General features: G+C 52.9%; 1 protein-coding gene across 1 annotated transcript; it reads right to left on the bottom strand.

Moving 5' to 3' along the window:
- Positions 1 to 10,888: 10,888 nt before the first annotated feature.
- On the bottom strand, positions 10,889 to 15,002 carry ARF6 (ADP ribosylation factor 6). Its single transcript, XM_054825753.1, has 2 exons — positions 14,812 to 15,002; positions 10,889 to 14,736 (listed from the first exon to the last, which is right to left on the bottom strand). Exon 2 carries the CDS (start codon positions 14,340 to 14,342, stop codon positions 13,815 to 13,817), a length of 528 nt encoding a protein of 175 aa, XP_054681728.1. The 5' UTR covers positions 14,343 to 14,736; positions 14,812 to 15,002; the 3' UTR covers positions 10,889 to 13,814.
- Between the last annotated feature and the right edge of the window lie 8,267 nt (positions 15,003 to 23,269).

A 23,269-nucleotide genomic window follows, 5' to 3' on the forward strand; every position in this document is an offset into this window, starting at 1 on the left:
GCCGTCGCGTCCACCAAAGAAGTGATTTTTTTTTTTTTTTTCCAACTCTTGCAGCTTCTGGTTGACCAGCTTTGGATTGAGCCTGTCACCGGGCTGACAGCGAAGGTCGGGATGGTATTTGGGATAGGGAGGGAGCACGGAGTGGCAAGAAACCCCCTTTTTTGGCTTTAAGCATCAAGAATAGTAGAATAATAAATAATAATTAAAAGTTCCTATTTCAAAGCAAATTTCTCCTGTATAAATTAGCTGGTTTGGGGATGGAAAGCGCTTGCTGCCAGCCCCGGGAGCCCCTTACCAACTGAACCCATCTCGGGATGAGTTTTTGCAGAGCCCCCCCGCCCTGTTTTGCAGGGATGGGGAGAGCCCCGCAAGCCCATCGGCTTCGCGATGGGGAGTGAAATTTAGGAGCAGAGGGGTGCTTTAGAGAGACCCCCCCTGCCCCGGGGTTTGCTTCCGCAGCCGCTCCCAGGGGGAATTCAGATGTTTCCTCCTTTTCCATTTCCAAGCCTGAAACATCCCTGCCGGGCTGGCTGGTTACACGGGTCAAAAAAAAGCCGTGTGACTATGAAAATCATATTGAAACGAGCTGAAACTTAATTAGGTCACATCCTTTAAAAGCAACTTGTGATCTGGCGATGCAAATCACAGCCTGCCTTCATGCACACACCCAAGCCGGTGAAACCCTCGGCACCGTCGGCCGAAATCTGGGTTTGTTCTTGAGCTAAACAGATTTCCATCCCCTGAGCCGGCCGGTCAGCGGGAACGATCGCAGCTCGCCCCGGGAACGGGGAGCTTGCAGAGCCACATCCCACAGGCGCTACCGGCTCCGCCAACCTTCTTGCTTTCGTTTTAGCCGCACGTTATGCGTAGGACACGTTTGAGAGATAAAAGAAGGGAAGATGCGGGGAGGGACACGGGTGGCAGTGGGGGACGGGGCATCCTGGTGCCTCTGCAGGCTCGGGGGTGGGAAATGGGGGCTTGCTGGCACCCCGTTAAATCAAACTCCTTAAGCAACGTCAGCTGAGGAAGGAGAATAACTCTAACTTACAGCATTGCACACCGAGGCTCCGTCTGGAAAATATGAGGGCGGTTAATGAGGAAAGCACACCGGTGTGATTTCCCTCCGAAGCTGAACAGCTGGGGAAAAAATCAGGAAAACTTGGTATTGCTGTAGTTTACTGTGAGGTGACCCCCCAAAACCCTCCTGTGGTTGTTGTGGGGTCTCAACCCCAAAACTCTGAAGCCAACCCATGTCCCCCCGCCCAGGGCTGCGGCACGGGGCGACGCTCGCGGCACCGGGGCCCAAGTCCCTCACGGGGTCGGTGCCATCGGTCCCGCCAGAGCTTTCCCAAGGAGGCAAACGGGCACCGTCAGCCTCCCAGGTGTGGGACGTGGGTCAATAGTCACCCATCCGTTAACCCACACACGCCGGCGTCACGTGGGTGCCATTGATTGCGGGCACCGATGTTCGCTCTCTGGCTTTGCGGTGCTGAGATTTGTCCCCCCACTGATGGCTCTGTGCCGGGACTGGTCCGTGCATCGCAGCACCCTTCTTTTGGGGGAAAACCCCAATGTTTTTACACAGCGTGCTGTCCAGCAGACCGTGCACGTGCCGGGTGTAAAACCACGGGCAGAGCTCGCTGCAGGACCCACTAAGGTTTCTCAGGATCCCCCATAACTCTTGCAGCCTCCGGGATCAAATAGCTCTCCGCTTCCAACTTTGCAGCCTCTGAAAAAAAACAAAAGGGAAACCTTCTCCCAATCCCACCGGCACCTTTTCCACCAGATACTTGTGATCCAGGCTCCTGCGACCCCACTTCAGCCGTGTCAGATATTTACAGACATTTGAGCTTTTAGGTCTTGGTTTGGGAGGAGAAAGCAGGGCCACAGCTATATTGCTTGGCAACAGATTTCCTTCCAAAAAAAAAAAAAACCAAAACCCCAAGCCCGAACCCAAGCGTTATATATAATTCAGTGGCAAAGCCTGCAGGCAACGCCCTGCAAACGCTCTCGGGGCAGTCTGAGCCCTGAGCTTTGTGGAGGGGATATTTTGGGAAGGCAGGGGCTGGCCCCAGGAAGACAGAGCTGCTGAGATTGGGGGGGGGGGGGGGAGTGCTCCCAAGGTTTCACACTCGCGTAAAGAAAGGGCAGCAGCGCCCGGATCCTGAGTCTCCCAGGAACCAAGCGAGGATGGCGTGTCTGCCCAAAACATCCCCGGACAGCACCAGGAGTCACGGCAGAGCCCTTTCTCCTTGCCGTGACCCCCCCAGCCACCATCTAACAGTGTAAAGAGGCTTTAGCTTAAGCAAAAAGGGGGTGCTGTGCCTTGAGTGTGAAGGTTTTACCCCGGAGTAACGCACCTGAGCAGGCGGCACCGGGCTCAGGTTTGGGAAGTCCGTGCAGGAGCAGGTCGGGCTCTGCAGTCCCGGCTCAGAACGTCCCCGTCTCCTCCGGGGTTTTAGCCAGCACCAGCTTCCCCCAGACACCGGCAGCGGTTAAGCAGCCCAAGAAGGGGACGCTTTTAGCTGGGGAATCCATCGAACACCAATATAGCTAGATCTTTGCAATTTATTTTTTTTTATATATATATATATATATATATATGTGCCTTTGCAATTTAAGCTAGCAGCAGTCATTTTTTTTTTTTTCCATTTTTCACTTACAGCGCGCAAAGGCAGAAAGCTGCATTTGGGCAGCTTTCACGTTTGCATGTAGTTGCCAGCGGGACGTTAGTGTTGGGCGATGGGAATATAAAACCCAGACGAACGCCCACGGGCAGGAGTGGGTGCAAAGGGACACACACACACACATACACACACACACACACACCCCCCCGCTGCGTCCCCCCTTGGCTGCCCCGCCGCTGGCTTTCCCAGACGCCCCCCCCCCCCAATTTCCTCTGTCGCCACAGGGTCTGGGTCGGGTCGGGGATGCACGGAGACCCTCCAACATGCTTTTTGGGAAAAGCGATGCTGGTGCTGCTGCGTAGGGTTCCAGCAGCGTGATGTCTTGCCGCTGGCGACGCAGAGTGGGGGGGCTCACCCCCAGCGTGAGGAATTAGATTTAGATCTAATTTAGATCTACATTTAAAAGGATTTTGCATCCAGTGCCGTGCCTGACCATGGCCCCACGCGCGCACCGCAGCCAAGTTGAGCGCGTTAGATGTTGGCTCTGCTACAAAAATATCATCCCGCTCTTTTTTTTCTTCCAAGAGCTCCAAGCTGACAAAGCAGCTGGCGTGGAAAGATGCTCGGGGAGCTCGTGCCGCTGCGCTGGATCACCCGGCCCCGGCAGCGGGGAAGAGCTGCTGGTCCTCCCGCTCCTCCGCTCCAGCCGGCATTTTCCAGCCACGTTTTGGTGGGAGGCAGCGAGCAGCACAGATCACACCAAAGCTGACGGAGAGGTTTTGGACCCGCTGGGGGATGCCAAGTCCCCGACGTGCTGCTTCCCCTGGAATATGGACCAGGAGCCCGCAAATGAACCAACTGCGGGGCGTGCTGTGTGCGCACCCCCCCCTTCCAGCACAGGCAGGGGCTTTGCCAGGACAAGCAGTGCCAGCACAGCTGTAGTCTGGATTTCCTTGTGTCTTTGGGAGGCACGTCTAGCATTAATTGCTTTCTTAATTAGTATCGTCGCCCTCCGCACCCTCCCGCAGTGTCTCACGGGGAGCGCTGAATGACATGCTTGTTTGCGACGCCGGATCACCCAGAGTATTTTTTTTTTTCAAGCCTGTTTATTTATTAGCCGACATTACCTTCCAAGCCAACCAGATTTAATATTTTTGTTCCAGTTGGCAAAGATTTTATTGACCGTGGAGAGGCAGAAATCGCTGCCGCGCACCCACGACGCAGGCGGAGACGCCGAGGTCAGGACGGGGCAGCCCATCGCCCACTGGATTGGCGTCCCGAACCCAAAGGGAACTGGGGAAGCAGCAACTTGGGCATCATTTTTCCTCCGTTCTGCTCGCGAAAGCCTCGCTGTTGGCACTTAACTTACTCCAGACACACACTGTATATGCACATACATTCCTTGGCCATGCGATCAGACCGGAAAAGATTGCATTCAGCCTAAGAACCGCAGCGGGAAGGAGGTTGGGGAAAAGCTGTGCGTTAACCGACGCGAGAGCGCTGCAGCCTCCCGAAAAGCTGCAGTCAACACTTTTTTTTTTTTTTTTTTTTGGAGACACGGTGCTAAAAGAGGAACCGCTGAGGGACGTGCGGTTGGAAAGGCCTAGATGGGTGTGTAGGGGAAGCGCTTTTATTGTGGCAAAATCCCCCCCCCCGCTTCTCGCAACTCTCTCTGCAGAAGGACTTTGTGGACCAGGAGGGCCTGCCTTTGCATCGACAGCTCCTCCCAGGATCCCGCTATCCAGATGTCACCGAGCCAGCTTCTCCCACGAGCCCAGGCTTTATTAGTCGCCTCTCCCACTGCCGATGGTCGGTTGTGGCCGATGTGCAAAGCCAAAGGGCGGCTGAGAGCAGCGTCACCCAGCCGGGGCTCGCTCCCTCCCTGCTGGGGCCAGGTCAGCAGGGCGATGCCAAACCTCACCCCGGGTCTGAGCCGTAACCGGATCCAGACACGTCCCCGCACTCGCACCCCGCCACGCGTCAGGGCAGGGTGGGGGGGGGTCTGGAGGGCGGCAGGGTTGCAAGTCAAAGAGCAGCCTCGCGGGGAGAGTTTTGCTCTGATCCCTCAAGCCTCGTGCTCCAGACCCTGCTCCCACTTTCCGTTCCCACCCAAGAGCCCCCCCAGTCAGCATTGCACAAGCTCAGCCACCTCCCGCCACCACCGCCGCAGCTTTTGGCAACACCAGTGCGGCCGAGCAACAGCGTCGCTGCACCAAGCATTGGGCGTCTCGGCATGAACGCAGCGAGCTCTGCGCTTTGAGCATCATTGGAGCAGGATCGAACGCTCGGTGCAGGCGCTGGTGGGACCGGGAGCCGTGGCAGGAGCTGGGCTGAGCCCCCGGCCTCCCCCCCCAACCAGCGCAGGGCTTTCGTGCTAAAACAGCGTCACGTCAGAGCGGTGCTGCACCGGGGCGCTAAGCGCATCAGTCATTCACCAGTGCTGCACCGGCATTTACATAATTTCAATTATGTTTCCAAAACGGGGAACTGGCTTTGACAACAACAACTCTGCAGTACCGTGAAAAATCGGAGACGATGGAAAATTGTCATCTCAGAGCTGATGGCCCTGCACACGCCTTCCTCCGGCACAAACTCAAAGGTGTCACCGCAGCACGGGAAAGGATGCGGCAACCCAGGTTTTGCCATTGAAACCAATGGAAATAAACCCGTTTGAGGAAGAGCGAGCCTCCCCCCAGGCACCGCTCTGTCTCTCTGCCCAGGACCTGTCACCCTCCCGTCCCCACCACCCTCCCTGCAGCCCCAATCTTCTCCCCCATCCCCTGCCTCCCCCAGGAGCATCCCAGCCGTGACAGCTTCTGCCTTTCCCCATTTTCTCCTGCACCTGGATGCAAAAAACAACCAGGGCTGATGGAGCCGGCCGTGACCCCCCCTCCCACCTTCCCGTATCTGCCATCGGTGCGTTGAGACATCGCTGCCTACGAGGAGGGTGAAACAGGATATTTATTCTTCATTAGTCACCTCACCCTCCCTATCTGTCATCTGCAAGCGCCCCGGCTTGAACTGCAGGTTTGCAAGCAGGGCTGGTTCGTACCCACGCAGCCACGGCGTGGCTGTCCCGGAGCCCGCCCTGGTGCCGTGGCGCACATTTTTGGCAAGCCGGGGATGCTGGGGAGTTGGCAGATGTTAAACATGTCCACAGACCTGATACCTTAAATAGCACCCTCTTTTTTAAAGGCGGTCGCTGGGAGGTGGGTTGGAGCTCAGGAGTGAGCCTGCTTGCCATAAGCATCCTCTCCAGACTACGGGAACCGGCAGCAAAATATTCTGGGTCTCAGAATTAAGCAGCCAGCGGTTCATTAGCAATCCGAGAGAGGAGGAAGCTGCGAGCTTCAGAGAAGAGACGTCGATTCATAAAACCCTCAAGTGTTGGGAAGCTCCAGTTTTTCCAAAGGCCCGCAAGCAGCCCGGCCGCTGAATAATGCATCAGCCTGCCGAGAAGTTGGCAAACACCGGATGGAACGAGTTAATCCACAGATGCAAGGTCGGATGCCAGCACTCCTTCAGCGTCAACGCGATTAACCAGTTTCACTACTCCGAGTGTTTCCGGGAGGACCAGGAGCAGCAGCGGGAGCCACTGGAGCTCCTGGAAGAGGGGAAGGAGAAGCTGTGTGGCCCCTTCTCCCCCACGGCACGGCCACAGCACAGCGGGGCTGGAGGGACACCGGCACGGTGAAGAGGCAGCCATGCCCAAAAGCAAGCGTAGAGTTGGAGCAAGGGGTTTCAGGCTGCAATCTGGAGGTCTTGATTGAAGGAAACCCACAGGAAACTTGAAACAAGGTGGAAAAGGTGCAGCTCGTCCTCATGGGTGGGGGATGCATCCCCCTTCATAAATCATCAAGGTCTGTGATGGAAACAAAAGCTGGGAAGCTTTGGTACTGTGTTTAAGAGCGTAACATCACATCAAGGAGAAAATGCAGAAGGTAATTTCTTTATTAGGTATCAGCCAAACAGGTAAGGCAGGAGCCGAGATCCTGAGATTGCAGCTGCAAGGCTGCAGACAGCGTTACTTAAGGGAGAACATATCACTGCCCTGGTTTGAAATATTCCCATCCCTCCCTAAAGAGGGCCAGAAAGCTGCAGCACAGTGGCCAGAAGCAGGTCCGAGGCAGAAAGGTGCCTTTGCAGCCACAGGAGACTGGCAGGAGCAGCCCAGGAGCATCGCCAGCACCCGGGCAGCAGCGTCCCAGCCCGGCCGACGGTGACCCTGGCTCGCACACGCCACATACTCAAGATACTTCAATTCAAGGGCTGGAGGACTTGGAATTCATTAACTAGTCCAAGGTTGTAAGATGAGCCAGAGTGAGATCCAGGGACAGCTCGTTGGCAGCGATTCAACGCCTTCCACAATGCAGCACCGGATGCCAGCAACTTTCGCATCGGACCTTGCTGAGCTTGGCTCATCTTCCAGCTAGCAGGTGCTGGGGAAGTTTGTCCCGAACCTTTGTATCAGGCAGCAAGAAGAAAATCAGTTACACCAGCGGCATCTGTCCTGCTGCTGCCCCTCACCTCCCCCTTGAAATGCTTTTTATTTTCGGTGCCAACGTGAAAACCAGTCCAGTGCAGGTCATCGCAGCCGAAACAACCCTTTAGATGGAAAATACGAATATCTACGTGATAGACAGGATGTAATTTGAACATTTAAACACGATGCAATTTGAACACTTAAACAGACAACTTGCTTCGGAGGGAAAGTTAGAGCCAAATCACTGCTTTGCTTGCAAAAGCTTCCAGCTCTACGGTGAGAGCCGAGCGCTGGGTTTGGTTACAGTTAGGGCAGCAGATTGGAAGCCACAAGTATGTGATAGGAAAAGCTTCTCGAAGAGCTGGGCCAGTTCCAGACTAATCCAGCCCCTGTGGGGAAAGGGCGTTCTGGCAGATGTTAAGCTAATGGGATAACTGCGCGAGCGCACCTCGGTCCGCCGATGGGCGGCAGCTGAAAGTTAACAGCCACGGGGTCAGTGCCTGCTCCACAACAGCCCCCTGTTCTCAAAAGGAAAATGCAGAAAGCTCCTCAGGGCAAACCCAGCAAATATTAACAGCATGAGGACTACGAAATCCCACGTTCCATGCGCGCAAAGTGCAAAGTCTCCTCCTGAGAAAGTATGCCAAGCAAACGTTACTTCCAAGGTAGAAGCTGTCAGCACCAGGCACCGGGACCGGCGTCAGTTCCACCAAAAAACCCCAAAAAAACCTCCTGCCCTTCACGTAACGAGTTTGTTCTTCGAATACCAGCTTCAAGCAAACGCCAGCGGTATTTTGGGGCTGGCATCGGCCCTGGACACTTTCCTCCACTCCCCTCTGTCCTCAGCAGCCCACCCAGGCCATCTGCCCCTTTCCCCACGATGTACCTTCCCCCTGAGGGACCCGGCGGGCTTGGGGACAAGCATCGCTGCAGCTCAGGCACGCGAAGAGCGGCATAGGCTTCTCAAGTAGTCCTAGTTAAGCCTGGGAAAATGCTTCCCTCGCTACCGGGGTCTGCCAGCCAGCCCACCCTCCCGTGAGGCTGAAGGCTGTGGCGTAGGACAGCTGAACGCAGCGTGAGCTGTCTCGAGGTCTTTCACTTTTTCCCCCCGCAAAACGTGAATGAAGAGAGCACCCCCATAACACAGCCAAACAACCATCGGCACGCCACGCAGTGCTTTGCTGCAGCTTTCCACAGGTTTTCATCTCCTGCAACGATGAGAGAGAAAACCTCCCCCCCCACTCCATCAGAAAGAAACGTTGGGATGAAGCCGGTGCCTGGCCCAGGCAGCGTTACCCCCATTATATTTCAAACAAGGAATCCATTCTAGGCACAGACACGGAAACAAGTTCAGGAGTTCAGCCTGTTATCTACACCTCGGCCTCCTTCTCTTCCCTTTTCAACCACCGAGTGAGTTTTCACCAAGTCTGAAGGGTACCTACACCGGGCCAGGAGCTGCTGCTGGCTCCCCTCGAGGTTGCACTCATCCGAATACTCCTAAGGAAAATAAGGGGTTTCAAGTGTTATTTCCATCTCTCACAAAACAGACACCCATTAAATCCTGCTTTTTTTCCTAACTACTGCTGTCCTAGAAGATGCAACTAAAAGAACCAGTGAGAGAGGAGCAAAGTGCGTCCTCTGGAAGGCAAAACATTTCTCTCGAGGCAAAGCAAGGGCTGAGCCTGTTAAACTGCTGTAAGACTCTGAGGCTGGAGAACTCGGCAGATGACTCACAGCTTTACTTTTCTTCCCCCCCCCCCCCTTTCTTTTTTAAGGAGGCCAGAGATACCTGTTCTTAAGCAAGAGAAGATCGACTTCCTGGACAACACGCCGCATACCCAGTTTACCGCCTATAAAAAACTGCCTTTCACACAAGCTCCCGGCGCTCGACGGGGACGCACCCCTCACCGCCGAGCACCACGGGGCTCTGACTCACCCGCTTCACCCCTTCAGAACCGACGGCAGGGCTAAAATTACCCCGGCTCTTCGCGGTGCTCCGAATATTGAAAGTGAGATGGATTGCGGTGCTCAAGTCATCCACCTCGGCCTGACGTCCTGAAAGCGTTCTGCTTAGACATAATTCTGAAACTTACAGCGTCGCTGCCGCAGTCGTACTTAGGACATCAGAAGAGGAACAGAGTTAGCAAGTGGAGGTGCCACGAACTCACCAACAGCCCTTGAGGCAAGGGGAAAGCTGCTTTTTTTTTTTTTTCCCCTCCTCCGGAAAGCGCCAAAGCCGAGGTGATTTCAGATTCCACATACTGAGCCCTTCAGGCTGGACAGATATTAGAAATAAATCCAAGATAAGAAGCACGACCGTGCGTTGGTGGGAAGTCTGAGTCACGGTGCCCACACCAAGGCTGCTTCCACACTCCAGAGCAAGTCCTCCACTCCCGGCGGTTGCTTCTCCCATTCCCAGTTCCCAGCGACAAGGGAAATAACACACAGGTCCATCAGCGAAGCAACAGATCTCACAGCCAGCTGTTTTGACGACGCAACTAATTTTTTTAAATCGAGAGACATTCCTTGGGAGGACTGGTGTATTAGCAGGGTTAATTTCCGATTAGGGATGGCAGGCAGGTTTTTTCCAAGCCCTGTCCACGAGGACCGCGGCCCTGTGACTGGGGGAAAAAGCCCTGCTGAAGTGTGAGTCACGGCACGATTCGGGAAGGGTGCTCTTGGGAGTCATGCTAACCGTTGCTGTAACAAAGGTCCAATTTAAAACGATAACTGCTGACATTTTCAAAAATGACTAACTACTACAACGAAAGAGACATGAGTTTACTCTTCTGGAGCCTTGTCTCCAAACTCCGAGTAGTTTAATTAAGTCAGAGTAAGTTCATTTACACAGCCACACCCTTAACTGCCATTCAGGTAGACAGAGCCCAGCCTAAACACCCTGGATTAAAAAGGCTTTGGGGAGGATTGCAGCTGTGATGGACCCACCACCCCCGCACCCGGGTACTCCCACCCGGCTGAACGACCTTTCCTGGCGATTCCCAAAAGCTTTGCAACAAGAAGACAGTTCCGAGCAGACACCTGCAGCTGCGGGGAGCTACCTCGAAAGCTCCGCCATCCCCTTTGCCAGCTCTGCCCGACAGCCCAGCTTCGGGCTGGGATCCCGAGTGGTTCCCAGAACGTGGGTGCCGCTCCTCGGGCCCGCAGCACGGCAGCTGTTGCAGTAACTGTAGCCTGCTGCGTGCGCCCCAGCCTGCTGCTCGGGTCCCGGCCCCCCCACGCGTTCCCCGCTGCACCTGCCCAAGTCCTTTTATCTGCTCGCTTGTGTCCTATTCAGGCACCAAAGACATCTCGACTTCACATCTGTCGCTCCACAAGCGCCCCTATTCACTCATCGACCCTTTCGGCCATTGCTGCATTTTCTACACTGACCTAACATCTTCCTTTTCCAACCAAGTCATTTCTTCTGTGAAACACGGCACCGTCCTGCTCAGCGACGGTCCCTCCGTGCCCTCTCACGGAGCTGCTCACGTGCCATTACCTTCCCGAGTTACGGGGGGCTGGCACCGTGGCAGTATAAATTTGACACTAAAGTTTGCTAAAGATTGTTAACTGCAAGTGGGAGTATTAAAGAAGTATCATCCTTTCCACTTATAAAAATAGTCACTAATCTAAGTCTCAAAGGAATTACAGACAGGCTTTCAAAACTGTGAAATACAGAACAGAGACCTCTTTATGTCGGCAGAATGCTCTACTCCAGCACCATATTGCCCCTTTCTGTTTCTCTCATAATTAAATATAAGTAACATACCAGGAGAGCTCCGCTGTATAATTGCTTTATTTTCTGCTTATTAGTTCTTTACCAACACTACAGCCATATTGAGAACACAAAATTCCTGTTTACTTTAGTCAGGGAGATCACAGTCTACAAACTCATTCACTTATCAGACACGATTAACGCCATTCAAAACTTACTCCATAAATTCACATGAACACAAATTGATGCACTTCAACTTCAGATTAGTTTTTAAGTCATACGATTTCTTACAGATTGCCACTTTATCCTACAGGCTATGTTTACTGCCTGATAGCCACTAGTTCGTGGTGCGGTTCAGCTACAACCTATAAAGGACATGTTGAAAGTGAAACCTTTATATTTTGTTCAGTAGCAATGGTCATTTATTTTTGAAGTCTCTGCCACATGTTTCAGTAACTTTTTCTCCCCCCTCCCCCAAAAAAAGACATTAAAAAAAATTCAGAAGCATAATCAGTTTCCTTTCACCTACAAAAACAGAATAACAAAGTTACTAAGGAAATACAAAATTGTGAATTCAACTTAATGCAAAGTCTAGCAAAGAAGTCTGCCCCAGCACTTGAAGAGAAAACATAGTAAATCAACTTAGACGAAAAATGAAATTATTGAAGTTTTCATGTTGACTGAGAATAGATTTAAGAAAGTTCAAGAACCATTAATAGAGCTTCAAGTTTTCCAGTTTAGGCATTTACTTTGTGCTTGGCTATTTTATTTATGCTCCAGAAGAAAACAGTAACCATATTCTTGTATTTTTAGTCTTTATACCACCACACTATTTGTTAAGTTACAACAACAGGGAAAAAAACCCCAAAACACTAGAAAATAGAGCAATGATATTCCAATGGCAAAAAAGCCTTGAGTGAAAAAACATAAACCTCACCTCTTTTTCTTTCGAGCTGAGATTTAAGAGTTATTCTACATTAAGCTTTTGCAGACTCTCTTTAACTTCGGAAGGCGTACAGTCAATCAATGCTCTATCTTCTAGCATCAAGAACCCATTCAGTCCCAGCTGCAACCCACATCAAGGTAAGTCTTTCGGAACCATATTCTAAAGGAACTTTTACATGGTCCAAAGCATTCCATTTCAGAAGTGAATTCAGTATTTTTATCTTCCCATACATCTTTGGTAAGAGCTCCATATACAATGTACTTAGCATGCAGAGTCAACACTGCAGAGATGTAGTGTAATGCCCTCAATTTCTTGTAAAACTCATCCTTGGAAAAAAAAAAAAAAAGAAAAAAGCCATTTTCTTCTGGTTTTGTAGCATACATTCCTAGAATTCCCCAATCGAGTTTCACTCCTTGAGGAAATCTGAAGTTAATCCTTAAGGCTGAATAAGAACCAGCTGCTTTAACATTTTTTACACCCAGCATTAATACTTGATTGAGTTTTTATACTAATACTTCTTCTGGGTGGGGTTTTGTTTTTGCCAGTCACATCTGCAAACTGTGAAGTGGCAAATGAGCTGCTTGCCCTTTAAGAACTAATTATGGAAGTTTACATTCATAGTCGTATACTCTCTCTCTCTCTCTCTCTCCTCCCCGCTCTCATTAGTAGTTACTCAATGGGCTTCAGACATCCAACATAGTTCCCTTCCTACAGGACTACAGCAACAACCGGCTACCGAGACAGATGGCAAAGGCTGCAACTACTTGCAGGAGTTCAGTCAAGTCTTGGAAAACTAAACCAAAAAGTGATTTTCTCAAAATGGCTATTATTCAGGTATCAGAATTACCAAGCTCAATTACAGCTTAGCACGGAACTTGCCCCATCGTAAGTCTACGAAATGGAAAAGAGAAAAAAAAAGTTTCTTTCTTCACTACATGCATTTCGGAAAGAATCGGAAATGCTTTTAGATGCCTTCAACTGCCTTGAGATGAAAACAATTTGTCTTGATCGCAAGACGGTGCTAGATTTTTGCCTAAACATCTGTGACAAAGTAAAACTTCTTGCAAGGCTTACACGTTATTGCTGCATTTTTTGGAAGGAACCTATCTTGCATTGCATCAGAGACTGACACGAGTAGTAAAAACTGCAGCTAAACATCATTTAAGTTTGCAATGCAAGACAAAAACTGAACAGTATCTACCCTGGAACTATTACATCATTCATGTCTTATTTGCTATATGGTTGCTATGTAGTATGGGGAACTTATTTGCATCCCTTTCTCATGCATGATGTATGGTTCAGAACTTCACAGCTGACATTTCAAAGCAGTTCTTACATTACCTAGTTAACATTGCGCCTGATATGCACTTTGAACATGTTACAATGGTATTCGCGCTATCTGCCACTGTGGGCAAGAATTCGTTTCATTATTAGTCTGAGATATGAAGACAGACTGAGAGTCACTATTTAGTTACAGATTAACAGAACTTTTAAAAAAGTCCTTAATATAAAAAGACAGACTGCAGTTTGATTTTAAGCAATAATTTTCAGTTTACTAGATGAAGTAGACCTATCAACATATTCTGCGTGAATGCAAAAAAGTAGCAATCTACAGCAAGTGATAGAAGGAAAAAAAATATAATCAAAAAAGTAGAACCAGAAAGCATACACTGAAAATGGTACCCCGCCCCCAACCATCCCCCAAAATAATCAAACCATCTTAAGGGCTATCAAGAGAAAAAAAAAAAGTTACTTAGCAAGTCTACAATGTGTCTTTCCCCTGTTTGCTGGAAGTCTGCCATAGCATCTAGTGCTTGTGTTCGTGTCACATTCGGAGATTAGAGCATCCTAACGCCAAGCAAGAAGAGTTAAAACAGGAATCCAGTCAACTGTGCAGAAGGAAAGGGTGGTAACTGGAGAAAGGTGATCATAATCCTATGGATGCTTTTGTTTTAACTTTTCAGTAGAGAATCATTCTTCTGGAAAGCCATGTGGGTTATTTTTTTTCTTTAATTCTTTGTAGACTAAATAGTTATTCTCTCATTAGGATTTATAATTGGATGTTAACCATGTCAGCCCTTCATAGAGTCCATCCCCTGTAGTAGCACAGGAGGGCTGCACGTACCAATTCCTATCCCTGATTCGGGTCAGACCCAGTTTCTCCTGGATTTCATGGGGTTTCATGGCATCAGGCAGGTCCTGCTTGTTGGCGAAGATGAGGATGATGGCGTCCCGCATCTCCCTGTCATTGATAATGCGGTGGAGCTCCTGGCGGGCCTCGTCGATGCGGTCACGATCGGCGCAGTCCACCACAAAGATCAACCCTTGCGTGCCCGTGTAGTAGTGCCTCCAGAGGGGACGGATCTTGTCCTGGCCCCCGACATCCCACACGTTGAACTTGACGTTTTTGTAAGTAACCGTCTCCACGTTGAAGCCCACGGTGGGGATGGTGGTGACAGACTGGCCCAGCTTCAGTTTGTACAGGATGGTGGTTTTACCAGCCGCGTCCAGACCCAGCATCAGGATCCGCATCTCCTTATTGCCGAAGATCTTGGACAGCACCTTGCCCATCTCGGCGGCATCCAAGGGACCCGGCGCCTCCGGGGTAGGGGGTGGGGGGAGCGGAGGGCGAGCGGCGACCCACCCGAGCAGCCCGCGCGGGGCGGGGGCCGGAGCGGAGCGGGGCCGGCCTGGCGGGGTGGGGTGTCAGGGCAAGGGCAGGCGGGGCTCAGCGCCGGCCGCGCATGGGGCGGCTGCGGAAGAAGCGGGGCGGAGGGGGGGGGGGGGGGAAAGGGAGAAGGGAGGCCTGGCGGTGCGGCCCGGGCGCCGCGGGAAGAGGGGCCGCGCCGCGCTCCGCTCCTCCGCCGGGCCTGAGGCGGCGGCTCCGCCCGGCTCCTGCCTTGGCTCCCGCCCCGGCGCCTCAGCTCATGGATGCCGGCTCAGGGGCGGCGGCTCCGCGTCCTGCCTGCAAAGGGACGGAGAGAGCGTAAGACAGGGCGGCGCGGCGGGTGGGGAAGGGAAAGGAGCCGCCGGCAGTTACCTCAGGGCCGCCCGCGGGCTCAGGGCCGGCTCCGCTCCGTGCCGCTCCCTCAGCCAGCACCGCCGGAAAAGGCGCCGCGCGAGCCCGCCTCACTTCCCCTCCGCCGCCACCGCGCCTGCGCGCAGCGCCCCCGCCCCGCCCGCCGGGCCGCTCAACGGCGCCACCCGCCGCCGCCCGCGCATGCGCCGCCGGAGGCCGCGGGGAGGGCGGGGCGGGGCGGGGGGCGCGGAGCACCGCCCCCCGCCCCCTTCCGCCCAGGGCGGTGCGCGCCATCCCGCTTCCCGCGCGGCCTCGGGCGGGGACTACGCCTGCGCGGCGGCGGCGGCCGGAGCCCCGCCCCTCCCGCGCGGAAAGGAGCATGCGCGGGCAGCGCGGCCCGGAAAAGAAGGGCGGGGGCGTCCCTCCAGTTTGCCCGGGAGGCGCTGCGCGCATGCGCTATTCCAGCACCGCCTCCTCCGCAGCACGGGCGGGGGTACCGCTTCCTCCGCTGCTGCGCCTGCGCGGCGGGCCGGCAGCGGGAGCGCGGGGCGGGGCCGGGCTTCTGCTGCCGGGACTGCGCATGCGGACGCCCGGAGGGGCGGGGCCTCAATGGGGAGAGGCGCCACGCGATCATACGTCAGCAGAAACACGTGGAGGGCGCCAGGGGCGCGTCTTAAAGGGCCAGGCAGCCGTTGGGTGGCGGTTGGCGGAGCCGTTGGGCTGCGGCCCGTGTGACGGCCCCGCCGGCTCGGGCAGGGCAGGGCAGGGCAGGGCGGCCCGGCCCGGCCCCGCCCCCGCCCCGCCCCCGGTGAGAGCTGCCCGCTTGCGGCAGGTTCTCGGGGAGGAGAAGGCTGGTAGGGCTGGGGTGGTGTGGGGACGGCCTGAGCTCCGAGGATTTATGCTCCAGGGCTGCGTGGGGCCGGCCGTAAGCGGTGCCCTGAGGTACTCTCCGGCCGCCCGGCTCCTGCGGCACCACAGCTGGTGTGTCCGGCCGGGCCTTGGCTCCCTGCCTGCCGGGGCGTGCAGCGGGTCAGCCTTAGGAAGGAGCTGGCACTCTGCCTGCAGCCCTGCCCGGGGCAGGTTGCGCTGTGCCAGGGAGGGCCCCTCTCGCCTGACCCGAGTGCTGCTGTGGGCTCGGTGGTGTGTCGGGTCCTGAGCCACCCTCAGGGCGGTGTGAAGATGACAAAGCATGGGGGTAGCGCAGCAGGAGCTGGGGACCCAGGTGGGGCCTCAGCAGAGCCCTCTGAAAAGAGCCTCCCCTGTGTAAAACTAAAACACTCTGGGGATGCTGAGGGCTTTTTTTATACTGAGGGTGGTGAAACACTGGATCAGGTTGCCCAGAGAGGTGGTGGATGCCCCATCCCTGGAAACATTCAAGGCCAGGCTGGATGGGGCTTTGGGCAACCTGATCTAGTTGAAGATGTCCCTGCTCACTGCAGGGGTTGGACTAGATGGGCCTGAAAGGTCCCTTCAACCCAAACCCTTCTGGGATTCTATGATGTGTAGTGTCATCGGGTTTATTGCTCCTTGTCTTGGTCACTCCCTATAATTCAGCTCGGTGAAATTCAAGCTGTGGCCAACCACCCAGGAAACACAGTGTTCACATACCCGGCCGCAGTCCTCGCCTGCCTTCCCTGGGAGCAATGCCCCAGCACGCCCTGCATGACGCAGAGCAGCACCCTCCACGCATCCATCACCGGCACGTGTTTGGCCGGTTTCACAGGCATGACATGTCGCAACCCCGCGCTCCCGGTGACGTGCCAGCGAGGCCAGTACACGTAAGAATTACGAGGCTGGTTCTCCAGACCTGAGATGCTGGAGCAGGGAGCTGCCTGCCCAATTCCTGCTGGCCTGGCCTGTGGTGAGGAAGGCGAGGGGGAAGCGAGTCTGTGTCGGTAGTTGCTTCTGAGCTGATGGAGCAGATGTGGGAAGCGGTATCCACAACATAAAACCAGCAAAATGCGCTGTGGTCACTTTTGAGGTCAGTCTTCAGAAAGGCCAAGTGATGTGGTCACCAGGACTGTATGGCTCTCAAAGAGCAGAGCTTTGCTTTCACTTGGGATTCCATGGGTAAGACTGACCTCACCATATCCTTCTGTCCCTTCAAAAATAGCAAATTTTGTGTTAATTTTTATGGCAGACATTTTTGCAATTACGTAGCACAAGCAAAGCAATCCCCCTTGGAACAGCAAAAGGGAAATTGTTTCGTGTCTTTAAAGTCTGGAAGAATGGGAAATTTTCCTAGACTATGGAATTACTAAGTGGATGACAATAGTTTCCGAGGAAACCTTGCTCTTTCATGCAGTGAGTGAAGAGGGAGGGTGCCAAGGAAAACATACCATCCGTGGCCTCTCTGAATGAGCGCGTGCGGGCTGCGCCAGGGGTATAGTCTGCTGACACCAGGGCTCACGAGTGTCCCTGCGTGCATCAGGCAGTGCCAGAGCTCATGCTCTGGTGTTTAAAGCGGCAGATAATACTGCTAAGTACTGTACTGGCATGGGATTTACAGCAAGCCGTGGTGATCTTGCTGGATACAGCCGGTTCAGTCTCACCTCACTAGCATGGGAAATTTATCTAAATAGAGTTTACTGCCAAGCAGGGGTAAAATTAATGTCAGGATGTGGATGTTAGTGGGTTTCTACTTGGCTCTGTTCCGTGTGACCATTTCCGTGCTGGTGAACATGAGCGGCAGTTTATTAAATTAGATGGGAGTAGTATGAGGCCATGGGTCTTGACCAAAATAATTGGGGAAGGAGATGTCAGGAGCTTTAAAGTACTGCCTTTGTCCCTGCGCAGGCATCGATTGCTCTACCTGCTGGCCTCAGAGCAGCATTTTCTGGTTTCAGGAAATGACTGTCTTTTTAGCGTTTTTGTTCTGACTGCCTAAAGCGTTAGGGGAGGGTGCGACTGTACGTGGGTACCACGAGGCACAAACCGAAATGAGTAACTGCAGAGTGGGGAAGTGCCTTTTCTATGACTTTCTCCCTCTGTTTTTGCACCCGGACGTACTGTTCCTTGGGTCTCTCCTCTTGAATCATGGCTTTTTTGGGTTTGTTGGTGACTGCATTGTCCCTCTTCCTTGGGGACCTTCTGCAGATGGGGCATGGCCAGCTTTGCCTTTGTCCGTTGCACCTGGCAAGCGGGGGGGCTCTTCTGTTTCTCCTGAGCTCCTTCTCTCCTTTCCCTCCTGGTAAACTGGAAGCGATGGGACCTGTGAAATACTTGCATGCAGGCCGAGGCGGGGAGTTGCTTTCAGGGAGACGGCAGCTGCTCTTGCACTGGAGCCGTTGAGGAGCCAATCTCCATGCAACGGGGCCTTCTGCTGACTAAGCGGCAGTGCCATTTCCTGAGCTGTTCCTCTCCCCGCAGGGTTCCTGCCTGCCCATGCTTGATATCAGCAAACGAGAGGGTGCTCCAATCTGTATTATCCAGTCTGTATTATCCCGCTCCTTTCCTGGTGGGCCCATAGCTGAGATGAGCCATGCTGCTCCAGGCTGTGGTCAGCAGCTTCTGCTCATCTGCCTTTGCCCCTGCACCTTTAGCAGCTGCATGTCCTGTCCTTCAGGAGCTGGAACGGGGGACAGGCTGGGCACCCCAGTAGCTCCCTGAGTTCTCCCGCTGCCGCTTCTGCTACTGCTCAGTGCTTTGCAGCTTGGACCAGCCCCGAGCCAGAGCACAGTGGTGTGTTCTTCAGCTGCCACTGCGTGACCTGCTGAAAGCATCCGAAGTTGATCTTGCGATCATCCAGGTCTAAAAACTTGACAAAGAGAAGCGATGTGCTCCACTGCTTCACACAGGAAATCCAAAACCTGATTGAGGACATGGGGAGGTGGCCGCGTGCTGTAGAAGAGCAATGGGATCCACTCAGGCAAATGCTTTTTCACCTGCTCTGGGCTTTATTTGTGAGGATCCTCCCTGCCCTTCAGGAAAACTTTCTGTCTGTATGGTCTGTGCACCAGAAAAAGAGTTTACATGGTTTGGCATGTGTTTCTAAAGTAATTATTGCTGCTTTTTAGGATGATATTTAGCAAAAAGACATTTGAGAACTCAGCACTTTCAATAGTTAAGATTTCAAATTAGTCACTAATAAACTCTGTGCACGTCAATCATTGTAGCTCACATTTACCAGTCCCACAGAGATGGGTGAGAAGCTGGTGAGAGAGCACCACCTACTTTTGAAACATTTTTATGTAGAGTCATATTAGTTTCCGTAAATGAACAGAAAGGAGGGTAAACAGGAAGCAGAATGTAAAGGGCATAACTTAGTAAAGCAAATCAAGGCTTTGTTGGCTGAGGAACCCCACTGCTGTGTCCCTGCATTTACTGCATCTTACCTCAGAGAGCCAGGAGATAACGTTGCTTGTGTTAGGAGCCTTTAAAATGTGAATTTGTCCCAGCGTGAGATGTTCTGAAAGACGTGTTCTTATTTTTAAGATAGAGATTTAAGTAACTGTGGGATGGAAATGTGTCATCAAAGATAAAGAAATGTGATGGTCTGAGCAAAACAGACTCTTGATCTCAGTGCTCAGCCTGCAGAAAGTTGATACAAATCTGCACCCTGTAACCACCCCTCGGGGAAAGAAGTACAGGTTAGGCACTATATATACTCCGTGTAGCGTAGGCTCTTACGTTGCTGGTTTATTTTCAAGGTCAAATACCCAACAAAAGCAGTTACAATACCTGAATGTGTTCTAGATTACCTGAAAATCGTGACCTCATAGAAGGGATTCAGTTTCACATACCTGCTTAAGAATTAAAAACCTTCTCGGGTCCTTGGCAACACCCAGCGAGTTACTGGGTAGCCTGCAGAAGTTAAATATTTTAGAAGTAAGCACTGGCTGGCAATGTGTCAGTGGATGGAGTGCCTGTTGTATGCCAGTATGGATTTACAGCCCAGAGAGTCAAAGCAATTATGGTTATAAAGCGATTATGGGTTAAAGCCTGGGGAAAAAGATAGCAAATATCGGGAGGACCTTTTGATAACTCATCTGGGCCTGGCTGCAGGGCTGCAGTTCCTTATCTTTCTTTCTCCGTAAGGAATTTATGGGCAATGCAGGTACCAAGGTTTGCATCTATTGCTTTTCACGGTTTTGTAAGGTTGCGTTTGCATGTTCTGTCCTCCACCAGTGATCCAAGTGCTGTCACAATAAAGTGGTGCACGAAAATGATACACTTGCAACTTTACGTAATAGCCACCACGTCAGAGTGAGCAAACCTCAAGGAAATGGATTGATACACCCCTTTGTTTTTATCTCTATGAAGATAACTACCTTCCCAATCAGTTTGGATTATCGGACCAAACCTATTTTAATATCGTGTAGCTCATTGTGCTTACTTTTCTTTCCTCTTTTGGCAGAGGGAGATGGGAAAAGACTGTGCTGCACTGATCCTTCAAAGACCTTTATGACTTTCCAAGGAAGGAAAGGGGAATATAATACTGCTTTGGGTTTAGCATCTATGTTAGATAAATTCTTCCGTTGCGAAAACAAATTATATCCTTGATATTACAGGTGCGTTCCACAGGTAGATTTTTTTATCATCGAGATACCCGATACAGTGGGCCAACTGTCCTCTGCTGGGGTGAGTCGGGTTAGAGAAGCACTGTCCATGGGCGATCGGCAGCGGTCACTCCTGCCTGCAGGCAGGGAGTGGTGGAGATGGTCCCCCATGGGCGTCTCAGCCTTATTTCCTGCAATTCTGTGATGTTTGTGTCTGTGCAACCCCAGCTGGGCTTGGTCAGGAAACTAAACCTGCTGTGTCCGGCAGCGTGTGCTTTAACAGATCCTTGGGTCCTTCCCATTGGGTTCGCGTAACGGCGTTAGGGAAGGAGTAGAGGTGGGAAGGGGGTGTTGTAGCAGCAGATTTCTGTTAGCTTCCTTGTGTGCTGAAATGGTGTGATGAGGACTCTGAAAAATCACTAGAAATCCCACATTTCTCTTCAGGAGAAAGCCCTGTCCTGGTCTCCCTGGAATTCCTCCAGCCTCCTGTGGGGGTGGGGAAGAGCTCTTCCAAAGTGGCCTCCCAGCAGGTAAAACGGTTTGCCCTCCAGGCTATTGGGGTTTGTTTTGTATCTTAAGTATATCGAAATGCCTTTGCAGTTACTATTGGCAAACCTTTCACAGGTTATTTTCGGGAGCAGACAGAGGAAACATAGGTGGGGGATACTGCCTGACCAAATTCCCATCTACCAAAATCCCATATCACCACCATGACAGTATCAGCCTGAAAAATCATGAAGCCTTAACAAGAGTAAAAATAATTTCTGAGGCTTTTCCTCCCCTCTCTGCTTTTTGCGTGTTCACCTCCCGTAGTTCCCAGCAGCAGCAGAGCAGGAGATACACCACTGACCTCTAGGACTCAGCTGGATGTAGTGCCCGACTCCATGGAGACCTGCACCCCGAGGTTTTTGGATCCTCAGCCACTGATGATGTCCAGATGTTCTTAGCTATCCTGGTGTCTTGCTAAGCATGGCAGTGATAGGGGGATGCCCAAGAAGCTCAGGGTGGTGGTACTTTGCAGTCAGCGCTGCGGGCCGGCAGAAATCTGCTGTCTTCTGCATCCATGCTGTAATGCAGAGGGGTTTTGCAGGCAGTTTCCAAGGGCTTTTTCCCTCTAAGGTGTGTTTTACTTGTCGTTCAAAGGGTCTCTGGTTCCAGACACTGTGCGAGCCTTGCCTGGCCCTCGCGAGGGGTGGAGGTTTGGAGCTCAGTGGGATCCCAAAGCCGGTTCTCTGGGAGGCTGGAGCCCAGCTTACCCGCAACGCTTTGCACAAAGCCGCAGCTCCTGCGCCTGGGGAAGCTCAGCAGGAGCCTGGAGCAGCTGCTCCTGCTGAGCAAGATGCAGCAGCCGGCTGTCAGATGAGCACCATGAGGCAGAGCTCCTCCTGAGCTCAGAGCCAAGCAACCGAGGTTTCCCAAGCTCTGCGTGGCCTCATTTTTTATTGCAGGTGTTGCTTTGGTGGTGAGGAGCCACACCAGGGCACACTTCTGTGCTAGTGGGCCAGCACCACTGTCCAGACTCTGTATCTGCATCCCTCCTCAGCCTGCCAACCTCATTCCCATCAGATTTTCTCAGGCAAAACAGGCAATTTCATGCCCCTGCTAACTTGATTCACTCCCGCTATGTTTTTGAATGTGATGAAAAATTTGTGTATTTGTGGCAGGAAGAAAAGGTCCCCGTGTCACTGGTGGGAGGAGAGGATGGGAGGGGGATGCCTGGCCCTGTGCTAAGCGTTACTTCTGTGTAGACGGCTTGCCTTTCTCCCCCATTTGTGGATGGCAAGCCTACATCTCCTCGTGCCCATGACCCCTAAGTCATTATCCTAATGCCTTTAACCAAAACTCCAGCTGTCACTGACAGCTCTTCCTTAAGTAGATAATAGGAGCCCAGAACAACAAGATGTCTCTCTCTCCCCTGCAGCCCTGGTACCCTTAAGGACGTCAGGCTTGTGCAGCACTGGGAAAGATACTGTTTGTCTTCTGAGATGGGATTGCTGTGTGTGTACTTTAGCCCTGGACTTTGCTCCACTACCTTGGGTCTGGAAGAAGTGCCTAGATAGCTCCTGGGTGGCTGCTGGTGGGTCTGGCCTTGGGCAGGAAGTGTGCCTGTGCCTTGCGGAGGAGGCACGTCCGTGCTTGGGCAGGAGGTACACCCGTGCCTTGACCTCTGCGCTTCCAAAATACAATGCAAAGATACCATCCTTGGGTGTCGTTAGCCCTTAGCTGGTTCTGTGCACATCAGCCACATCCTTGGTGGGGAGAACCTGGAGGGGACCTGTGGAGGTGGAAGCAGCAGCAGGAGGCTCCGGCTGGGCTGGCACTGCTCTCCGGCAGTGTTTGCAATCTTGACAGCTAGTTCTGCTCTCCTCTGGGATGGTGTGGAATTCGGGATGGTTGCTGCCCTTGGAGGTGGTCTGCATGGCTTTCGTGGATAGACATGGCAGTGTGAGGACCTCTGCTCTACTATGCATGTTCGCACCCACCAGAGATCCCCCAGCCTAGTGCTCAGCATGTCTGAAGAAATAATGTGTATCTGGAGGGGGGGGTGGTGGGAAAAAGGCCATTTTGGCAGTGGCAGTTCATGGTTTTGGATCAGCTTTGACTAGCTCTGCTAGGAAAGGGGCAGTGCAGTCTGCACTTCTGGATCAGACCAAAGGCTGCCTCGGCCATCTGAGCACGTCGGCTCTAAGCTTTCCTTGCAGCCCCAGGTCTCTGTGTTCCCACTGTGTTGCTGAAGCGTGAGTGCATCCCACTGCCTGAGTTCCTGGCTGCCACGGCAAGGCTGGAGGAGCTGGTCCCCGAGTGCTGGAAAGCGGAGGCAGCGGGAGCTGCAGCCAGCCGGGCACGGTGGCTTGTGCCTGTAATCCAAGCGCCAGGGAGGCTGAGGCTGGCGGACGGCTTGAGCCCGGGGGTTCTGGGCTGCAGCGAGCTGTGCCGAGCGGGCGTCCGCGCTAAGTCCGGCATCGATATGGTGGTCCTTG

Source organism: Grus americana, chromosome 5 (genome assembly GCF_028858705.1).
Source record: "Grus americana isolate bGruAme1 chromosome 5, bGruAme1.mat, whole genome shotgun sequence".
Lineage (NCBI taxonomy): Eukaryota > Metazoa > Chordata > Aves > Gruiformes > Gruidae > Grus > Grus americana.